General features: G+C 37.3%; 1 protein-coding gene across 2 annotated transcripts; it reads left to right on the top strand.

The window, feature by feature from the left end:
• Positions 1 to 4754: 4754 nt before the first annotated feature.
• On the top strand, positions 4755 to 9039 carry LOC122066919 (pectin acetylesterase 8-like). 2 transcript variants are annotated; one of them, XM_042630749.1, is made up of 12 exons: positions 4755 to 4876; positions 5232 to 5314; positions 6420 to 6549; positions 6668 to 6747; positions 6867 to 6953; positions 7045 to 7169; positions 7298 to 7358; positions 7562 to 7615; positions 7726 to 7803; positions 7981 to 8086; positions 8440 to 8585; positions 8694 to 9039. In XM_042630749.1, the coding sequence occupies exons 1-12, from the start codon at positions 4756 to 4758 to the stop codon at positions 8820 to 8822; spliced, it is 1200 nt and encodes a 399-aa protein (XP_042486683.1). In that variant the 5' UTR covers position 4755; the 3' UTR covers positions 8823 to 9039. The 2 variants fall into 2 exon arrangements, with proteins under 2 accessions (XP_042486683.1, XP_042486682.1); XM_042630748.1 differs by having other exon boundaries at positions 8682 to 9039.
• Positions 9040 to 10354: the final 1315 nt, after the last annotated feature.

The following is a 10354-nucleotide window of genomic DNA, read 5'->3' as shown; positions in this document are numbered from 1 at the left end:
TTTATCCGCTATAACCATGTATATGTGTTTCTTTGTCGTCCATCATCACCATATGCTATTGTTACTCTCGTTTATAATGAACTACATATTTGTCACCATTCTCTACTACCCTTGAATTATTGCCCCAAGAGCCTTCTTTGTTATGCCCCTTTTGTGAAATCTTACCATCTGAGGACCGCCGCCCAATTCTGATTTATGATGGTTGTTTTGATCTTGTTAACATTTAATGGTGGCTGGGCTTTTATTCTTCTCTTTAATTCCAAATGTCACTTTGCTACTTTGAGGTATAGATGTACATGGCAAAGGTTGGCCCCAAAGGCGAGAGCGGTCCTCTAGGGCTACAAGAAGCAATTGGAAAAGGATTTCGGCAAATTAAAGCAATGTGGGTGAACAAGTCTGGTTTCCATGCAAGGTTGATGCAAGATATACAAGTTGGATGGCTCTACAAGTTGATTAGTATTCTGTTAGCTATACCATCTTTAATGTATTTATTGGATATTTGTGTAGTTTGTAAAGATTATCATATAGTTTCAGTGGCAAGTAGGTTAGATAGTAAGACTAAGGTTGATAAGATATAGCTGATCATTGAATAGTGATACATTAATTTAAAGTTCTAGAGATATTTATGAACTATTATGAATTAGTCAAATGTCAAAATGCATATTCAAAATTATAGAAATATAACAATTTTGGTATTGTCATTGTTGTCAACACAGTAAAAAATCAACACACTCACATGGTTAGTAATATGGCAATGTGACATGTCAATATGGTCAGTATAATTAATAGACGAACATATGACAATATCAGGGCATCTACTTTTGCTACTCTATCCTACTAACTATCACTGGCCAATGGCTAACATATTGGGTGCTAGTAGGGTCAATGACCATCTACTCCTACACACATTCACCCACATACAAGTACACGACAGAGTTCAATCCCACGACCTTCTCCATTGGATACCATGTTGGTTTTAAAACAAGGTTTTCAAACAAATGAATATTTAAAATAACTTCAAAACTAGTTTTAATTAAAAAGGGAGTTTCATAACTCTTTACCTTGTCATTTATTTATTTATTCAGTTTTAGAGACATTTTATTCTCTTCTTTAATTCTCATTATCTCTTCAATTGCTAAAGATTTACGTAGTTTCAATTTTCCTTTAATTTTAAAACATTCTTCTAATAAAATATTTTCTTAATTCATCTTCTTAAAATCCCTTATTTCTTCCTCTCAAATGTCTTACAAATAGAGGGTAGAAGGCTTTTGCCTTAGCAACAGAAGTTAAGTATTTTTTGAGTTTTGAGGCACTTGTACACTCGTACATCTGTTGCAACTCTTTTTTTTTTTTGCTAATGACGAGTGTTCAGGCCTTCGGCCTTCGGCCTAACTAGTCCTATGGGTCCATACTGACCCCACAACCGTATAGATTGGGTCATATCGGAGTTGAATGAGAACCATTCAACTTTCACTGAAAGCAATGAAGAGCACTAAACACCCCCTTGTTAGTGGCCCAAGGTGTGCCTAGTGTGTTGCAACTATGTTGTTCTTTGTTTTTATTCTACAAGTCATACTTGTAAGTGTGTTTTGTTTTTAGTCTGAGCACAACCCTATAACATTCAAATGGGTCTAATAGTTGAGTGCACGATTAGTGGAGGAGCCATTGGGCTATATTATTTACAATATTCCCAGTTGCACCATAGGAGGCACGACTTAGCACACTAATCTTCTAACAATTTCTATTACAGGTCTTTGATAATTCTCTGCAAGTGATAAATTGAAAGTTCTCATACACAAATGTGATACTTAGGTTGTATTTAGTAGTCGAGAGAATAAAAGAAAAGAAAAGAAAATCGTACAAATTCCTGTATGATTTTCCTTTTTGACAATTTCTCTCGACGTTTGTGTGTCATATGCGGGGAGGAAGATTCTTCCATTAAAAATTCAAATTTGCCTCGTAAACAACAAACTTTTCTCCCACCGCCTTAAAACAAATCTCGTTTATATGGCGAGATTTGGCGAGAAAATTATTGAGTGAGTGAGAGAGAGAGAGTTGAGATCAGGCGAAGAAGCTATGATTCAAGTAGAGGAGGGGTTTCAGGAGGGTTTAGGATCCAGAGCCGATTTTATCTCCATGAGCGCTTTTAGCTCTACATTCATGTAAACCAGTTGCAGACCAACAAAATCAAAAGAGGAAAAGAAGAGAAAAGAAAGGAACAAAATCATAAGAGAAAAAGAGAAGAAAAGAAAGGAACACTGCTACCCATCCTTGTTCTGCCTCCCAACAAGCTCAGAAATCTTCTTCCTCTATGCAAACATCGAGAATTTGAATATTCGGTTGAAAGCTTACCGAGGGGAGAAAGTCACCGACCGTAAATACCACTGACCGTTCTCTCTGCATTTCTCCTTGGTTTTCTCTGATTTGAACTCTCAGACACCTACCATGAAAGAGATGAGTTAATTAGTAGACAAAGGAGAGCGAGAGAAAGGGAAAGTAAGCAAGATGTGTTGTTGGTGAGAAAGAGTAAGAAAAAGTTGGAAGGTTTCAATTGCATGTTTTGCTTGTTAGTGTGGAAACACCCTAGGAGCGCACTTATCAAGAAAAATAAACCCCAGGAGCAAAAACATGTGGCTTGTGGAGGCTTAGGTTGAGCTGTTACGTGGAATGGTGATAGGAGTGGAGTAGAGGGGTTCGTTTGGTGTGGATCTAAAATGGATGAGGCTGAAAGCATATCATTTTTATAAATGTTATTTTAATATTTTTATGTCAATTAAATGTAAAAATAAATATTTCTTTTCTTCTCTCTTGGTTACCAACATAAGGAATCTTTTTTTTTTCTAGATTCTTTTTTCTTTTCTTTTATTTTCTTTTATTCTCTCTCTCGACTACCAAACATAGACTTAGATTTACTATCTTAATATTCTAACACATAATTCTTTACATGCCGACTCTTCAAATTGAAGATGTCGCCACTAGATTAAGCCAACGTTCGTTATCTAGGTATATAGAGGGAAACATTGCGAAACGGCTAGATGGCATAACATAGAGTTCAATGGCAATGCAATTGTTTACAGGTGCATCTTTGCAAAGATAGGCAAATGTGACAATGGCCGTGTTGGCAGCTTGTACAAAGTGATTTGGAGAAGCTTCTTGGTGATCCGCAAATTTTTATTTTTTTTATTTTTTTTTAATTCCTGATCCGCTAAAATTTTATGATTAGATAAGATCTATGAGCGTCCGTCACGTCCCTTTCTCTATTGCGTGACAGCTACAAACAACTAATTCCGCTGGAACTCATTTCTGTCTAGCTATGCAAAAAACGAACCGGCGGATCAATGCATCGTCACCTTCCATGGGTCCCACAATCCATACATCACCGTCAGACGCGTTGTTTTACTCCCCACAGTTAAAACTTCGTCCCACAACAATTATGGTCAACTTTCCCATGCAAACCCATCACTCTCTCTCTCTCTCTCTCTCTCTCTCTCTCTCACACACACAGAGTCTGTGAGACTGAGATTTGGTCCTCACATTCATTGAAGACAAACGCGAGAAACGATAAGACGATAAGATGAGCTACATAGGGTTTCCGCGTGACTCATCATCATATAATAACGTAATCAGGAAGGCAGAATTCGAATCGCAATTGAAGCACTATTATAATATATATTTAGAGACTATATTATGGGTATTAAGCAATCCAAGAGGATGAGTGTCGCCTCTTGGGTTCTGTGCTAAGTTCACACTCACACTAGAACGCATTACTTCAAAATAGCTTCGTTTCTTTACAGGGAAAAAGTGTTTTTCCTTTGGGTTCTTTGGGAAAGACAAAGAATCTCTTGGTTTGCTGTGATTTGTGGTTTTAATAGAATTCCAGATCGTGGGTCGGATTGTTTTGAGCTTCGAACAGGAAAACTGAAGTGGGTATAGTTTCAGATTCAGCGGAGTGAGGGTCTTTTTTTCATCTCATTTCAGGTAGAGATGAGTGATTATTTTTCAGTTTCTTACGTTTTGGTGGAGAAACTTGGGCAGCATTTTAGTTTCCATGTAAACACGTTAGGAATCTGGATTTTCTTTTGCTCGGTTCTTGTTAGTTTCTGCAATAGTAATGGATCTGCTGTTGCTGCATTCCTATTTCAGAAATCAGATCTGCTGGTCTTTCCATATTTCTGAAGATAGATCCATTTTCATCTTTCCATTTGCCCTCTTTTTCATTGCTCTCTTACCAAGAGAGGAAATAGAAATAACATTTTTAAGTTAATTTAGTTTAAATGTTCTTATTTGTTAATAGTATTGGATCTTATTACTTATTATTCTAGGCCAGTAATCTGTTTCTTGTTTCTCTATTGGGTTATTGGAGGAATTGGCATTGCTCTTTATGGTTTTGCAAGTACTTTTTTTTTTTTTTTATTAATAATGGCAGGATTATTTGGGTTCTCTCAATCAGGGATAGCTTTTTGGTGGATAGGTCGTTTTATGCATCGAAGCATTGAGAAATATACGATTACTATTTTTTTTTCCCAGAATATTTTGATTCGAGAATGCCCGTGTCATTGGTTAATGGTGATTTTATGGAGTAAAGACTGTATTATGAGAATGATTTTTTTTGTTGTGTGTGTGAGCACTTTTTTATGATTTGAGTCTCTCATTGTAGCTGCATACATATATATGCCTGCTAGGTTTGATTTTTTTTGCTATGCTTTTTCTTCTTTACTACGTGCCTTGTTCTGATATTTGATTGCACTATACAGGATGGTTGATGCAAAATTACATGGATTGTTAAACCTTCTGATCTGCATTCTGATCAGCCTGAAAGCAGATGGATTCAATGTTGGAATAACTTATGTTGAAAATGCTGTAGCAAAAGGAGCAGGTTTGGATCTATAATACCAGTACTTGAGGGTTGTTACTTTTCAGTTTCATTTTCTAATGATGAAGCATAGAAATTGGGAGTTTTTCTGAAAATCTGCTTGTAATTGAGACTTCTCGGAATAGCATTAAAAAAAAAAAAAAAAAAAAGGAGGCTTGAATGGTATGATCCCTCCGTCAATCCATAATGAAAAGGGTGATCTGATAGTTCTTGGTGTGAAGAAGCGTTGTTAGGTGCTCCATTTTCCCACTGGGGCCGGACCTAAACCTGTGCTCAGAGATAGCTGACTTGTTTATTTATACTAATACTCTAAATGCTGGATTTCTTACATTGCATTTTGCAACTGAAATTTTTGCAGTGTGCTTGGATGGGAGCCCGCCAGCGTATCACTTTGATAAAGGATTTGGTGCAGGGATTAACAATTGGCTGGTTCATTTTGAGGTCAGTCCTTTTCCGACAGCAGATCTCTGTAACTTTCCACATGAAGTATTTTTTTGGATGATTACTTTTTTCTGGATAAAACTGTAAATTTTTTTCTTGAAGATGCATTGTATCGGTATGCACAGCACCCCCCCCCCCCCCGGCCCAAATTTTCTCCAATGCTTTAACTTACAAAGAATGACATGAGTCTAGGATCAAAATCTCAGTATTGAACTCCAAACTCAGTTGATGTTTATGATGACTTTGTATGGATGAGTGAGTTAATTAATACTTTTCTTGGTCAAAGCAATGTAAAATTCTATGGGGTGGATAACGGGAAATGAAATATGTGATTTTGATTACACCTTCTGTATAACTGGATTCAGGATCATAAAACTATGGTTTCTTATGTATGAACAGCCTAATAGTTTATTTCAGCACCATCAAGGATGTAAGTCCTTACCCCAAGGGGGGTTGGTCCATTGGTGATTCATAGTGGGTAAAGCATCTCCGGAAGCATCTTACTTGGGTTTGAATCCCCTTGGCAGTTGGCACCACCCTTGTTTCTTCCTTGGGGCTCCCACCCTCTTTGAAGTGGAAATGGCTTATGGGGGGCCATATGGACTATTCCCGCTCCAAAGGATGTGGGAACACCCTTCGTTATCAAAAAAACAAAAGAAAGGATGTAAGTCCCAAATTTTCTTGATTAAATGACTGAGGCTCCTTAAAAATTCTTGGCCACCAAGCTAATGTAAAGAATACCTTTGAAAGTACTGCAATTATGACTTATGTGTTTATGGTTGCATCCTGATGTAACGAAATTAAAATGTATGCTTACCTTTAGAATCATCTGGTCACTTTGCATATTAGGCTTTCTCTTGCATTCTCCTATTTAGCTGGCAAGGTCATTGCTTGTTGATTTATGAAGAAGTGGTTAGAAAAATCTGAATGGTGTTTGTTGACAAATGACAACAACATGGCTCTAAACAGACTTGAGAGGAGCAACAAGATTTTTGTAGCCAACCCCATCTAGTTAGAAAAGGCTTAGTTAAGTTGAGTTGAAGTGGTAAAGCCAGTTCATTTACAGATCCCTTTTGTCTTTCTGTCACCTAATGTTACTTTTCAGGGTGGAGGGTGGTGCAACAATGTCACAACATGCCTTGCACGGAAGGATACCCGTTTAGGTTCATCTAAGCAAATGGTGAAGCAAGTTGTTTTCTCTGGCATTCTGAGCAACAAACAAAAATTTAACCCAGGTACTTTTTGAAATGGTGGGCCAGCTTTTGATCTTTGTTGTATGCTTTTGATTTTGATTGAGTTCTACCATATGAATCCTTTCCTTCAAAATGACTGATTCGTGATTTCAAATTCCAGACTTCTATAATTGGAACAGAATCAAGGTTCGGTACTGTGATGGATCATCATTTACTGGAAATGTGGAGGCTGTAAATCCTGTGAGTTGTTCTGATTTCGATCACGATTGTGGCTGAAATTTCATAGTCCAGACCTTAAACCTGTACATATTAACTAGCGCTTCCTATATAGGTAACTGTCCTTGACTCCTTGTGATCAGGCAACCAATCTTCACTTCAGAGGTGCAAGGGTTTTTGTTGCTGTTATTGAAGATCTATTAGCTAAAGGGATGAAAAATGCTGGAAATGTATGAATATCTGCATGATCGACCTTTTGTCTTCCCATCATTCATGTGGTGTCGCCTTGACCTTAATAACGTAAAATATATTTGGTTACAGGCTCTTCTTTCTGGCTGTTCAGCTGGTGGGTTGACCTCCATTCTCCATTGTGATAGATTCCATTCACTCCTACCTACTAGTACCAAAGTAAAATGCCTTTCGGATGCTGGTTTTTTTATAAATGTGTAAGCTCATAATTTGGACCTTGTTCTCTGATTTACTTGCAAAACTAGATATGGTTGAAAGTAGGGAAAAGAAAACCGAAATTTTTTCTTTGTATTGCCTTATTGACTGTGAAAGTACTGCATGGCAGGAAAGATGTCTCTGGAGCACAACATATACAAGGCTTCTATGATGAAGTGGTTACAACTCATGTATATTTCTTCTTCTTTTTTGCATTTTCCTCCTATAATTATGATTTTCACTTATCTTTGTTTATGTTACTCCTTACTGGGTATTATGAGTTGTGATTCTGTGCCTTCTATTTTTTGGATTAATTTTTTGAAATCTTCTGTTTATTTTCATAAATTTTGTATCTTTTAACATCTCTTACACTGACCTTGTTTCCTGTATTTAGGGGTCAGCAATGAATTTGCCTGTGTCTTGTACTTCAAGACTCAAACCAAGTATGGTATGTATATTTTTCTAACAATATTTGATCTTGGTGTCTTAATTTTTTGTTTTTCAAATCAAGATATCAACTTCTTGCCATTTTTCTTATGCATCCAAACCAAATGGCAGTGTTTCTTCCCACAATACATGGCACAACAGATCCAGACACCATTATTTTTATTAAATGCTGCCTATGATTCATGGCAGGTAAGAATTTTCCTAGGTGTGTTTGCAACATTAAGTGATATACTTCTATATAGAAGCAATTAAATACTTATATATGCTTCTCTCTTCCTATATCATTGAAGCATTCCTGCGTTTTACTTACAAGAAATGCAAATTGAACAATTTCTAATTTCATTCCTTCTTATATTTTTTTTCCAGATAAAGAACATTTTGGCCCCAGGTGTTGCCGATCCCCATGGAACATGGCACAGCTGCAAGCTTGATATAGAGAAGTGTTCATCCAGTCAACTCGAAACCATGCAGGGTCATTGCTCTGAACCTTCCTTGTTCTCTAAATCCAAATCCTATAATGTGTATAATCCTCAATCTGGAAAACTTAGCTTCCATTTAATGTCTTCTTTTTACAGTTAGGTCCTCCGTAGTCAAAGTAGTAGGCTTTCCAAATAGTCAATAGATGGCCAACCTAAAGTATATGAGATCATCCCCTCCCCCCTCCCTCCCCCTCTTATAATTTTGGGGTTTCTTTTTTTTTGGGGGGGGGGGGGGTGGGTTTGTCATTGCCAAACTTCCCTAATGACAGAAGTACTCTGCATCTTTCCAAGTTATTATAAGTTAATCTAGTTTGTTTACTGATGAATTAGTATCATGGCTCGACAGGTTTCAGAGTAGATTTTTTAAGGGCATTGTCTGGTTTGGGGAGCTCCTCGTCAAGAGGCATGTTCATTAACTCTTGTTATGCTCACTGCCAATCTGAAGTTCAGGAGACATGGTTAAGGGCCGATTCTCCTGTACTCGATAAGACGGTATCTCTCTCTCTCTCTCTCTCTCTCTCTCTCCTCTTGTGTGTGTGTGTGTGTTTTGCTTGTTAACATAATTCTTATCTGCTTCATATATAAAAATATGTTTTGCAGTCAATTGCAAAGGCAGTTGGAGAATGGTATTATGACCGGAGTCCCTTCCAGAAGATCGATTGTCCTTACCCATGTGATTCATCATGCCACAACCGAATCTTTGATCCAAAAGAACATCCGGGAGTATAGTCCATTGTTGTGTTGTGTAGTTGGAAAATTATTTAGTTTTACTAAGTCATAGCTATAAGTGTGCCAAGCCTAAATAAGAAGTGCTTTATGATTAATTAAGTCAGCAGAATAAGCAAAGATCATCTAAGCACTAAACTCGAGTGCTGGGTGGCTTAATTTATTGTATCATGTATTTGATTGTTATTTTTAGAATTAAAATAAATATTTATTTCTGTCAGATTTTGTGGCTTCTCTTGCATTTTTTGTTTTTGGTTATGCTGTAATTTTAAAACTGGACCAAGCCTAGATTGGTCTGACCTGAACTAGATAGAGTTGCAACAGATCCAATCAAGTATTTGATTAAAACCTGAAAACCTTGAAACACGGCATTGTGCTAAACACTACAAGAGAACCTCAGAAGGGTAGAAACTAAGGGCTATCAGCAAGCTTTCTCTGCGGAGAACAAAGCATGATTGGCTATGGAACTCCAGACTCAGAAATGATAACAGCATATGTCGAGCTCCACCATTATTCTTTCTATAAACTCCCATGTTTGACAATCAAGTCCCATCCTTCATTTACTAGGAATTTTCCTTATGGTATCCCCTCTCTGGTTTGAAATTTTTCTTGAAGTAGTCTTAGATGTGGAGCGGGACAAAGCAATTTCCCTTTGCAAATAAAAGGAGAAATTATAGAGCACTAGCATGCTAGAATTGAAGAAACACAATCCTAAAATGATGCAGAAGACAATGGAAAAACAAGATTAAACAATGTACACAGGTTTATGAGGTTTAGCAAGTTTGCCTATGTCCTTGGTGAGATGAGATCTTGCTTTACTATCAATGGAGAATAGGGTTACAACGTTCATCCTCACACCCCTCAGTATTTCTTGCATTACAGAGAAAGAAACTCTCGTTATAAAGATATAGGGAAAAACTTTAATCCAGAAAGTACAAAATTGTCATCAAATAAAAAATTTGAGCGGGGGCTGTGCCCCCTATACCCCTTGCAACCCCTATGGCCAGCTAACCGGCTAGTGGGATTGCCGTCCTGCTTGTCGAGGCGCCTGCACCAGTATTCCCTGGATTAAACTGAGATGAAATACAAGACATCATATACCAACAATAACAAAGATAAGGCTTTTGGTGAAGTCCCTTATATTGGTTAAATTTAGGCTTCAGCTTTCCAACAAAATCGTGCTTTCGTTTAAGTAGTTGGCTTACCTTGTTATGTATAAGAAAACTAAAATCTATGATACCGGAACTTTGGTGGATGTATTTAAACAGTTTTAATTAATGAATTTCTCTTTCCTCATAAAAAAGGCTTCCATTGTGCCCGACAAAAAAATGCCTACCGCTATCTCAATATGGTTCTTTGGTTTGTGGTTGTGTCATCAGGAAGAAAGATTCTATCATCCCTTGGTATCTTGAAACAACGGCTTACCGTCCCGCTCCTCTTTTACAATTGTATGCATTTGTTCTAGGAGATTGCCTTCAATTAGAGACTCGTCTATGGATTTCCAGGCGTGTCAAACACATTAGAGCCCAACAGAC

Source organism: Macadamia integrifolia, unplaced genomic scaffold, assembly GCF_013358625.1.
Source record: "Macadamia integrifolia cultivar HAES 741 unplaced genomic scaffold, SCU_Mint_v3 scaffold2632, whole genome shotgun sequence".
Classification (NCBI taxonomy): Eukaryota; Viridiplantae; Streptophyta; class Magnoliopsida; order Proteales; family Proteaceae; genus Macadamia; species Macadamia integrifolia.
This window is presented reverse-complemented; position numbering and strand designations above follow the sequence as displayed.

What these genes read in the sequence shown, in the direction of transcription:
- LOC122066919 (XM_042630748.1), top strand. Translation starts at nt 4,756, where the DNA reads ATGGTTGATGCAAAATTACATGGATTGTTAAACCTTCTGATCTGCATT. An exon ending in CAAACAAAAATTTAACCCAG is followed by an intron (nt 6,550 to 6,667) that starts GTACTTTTTGAA and finishes TTCAAATTCCAG; the next exon opens with ACTTCTATAATTGGAACAGA. An exon ending in GGATGAAAAATGCTGGAAAT is followed by an intron (nt 6,954 to 7,044) that starts GTATGAATATCT and finishes ATTTGGTTACAG; the next exon opens with GCTCTTCTTTCTGGCTGTTC.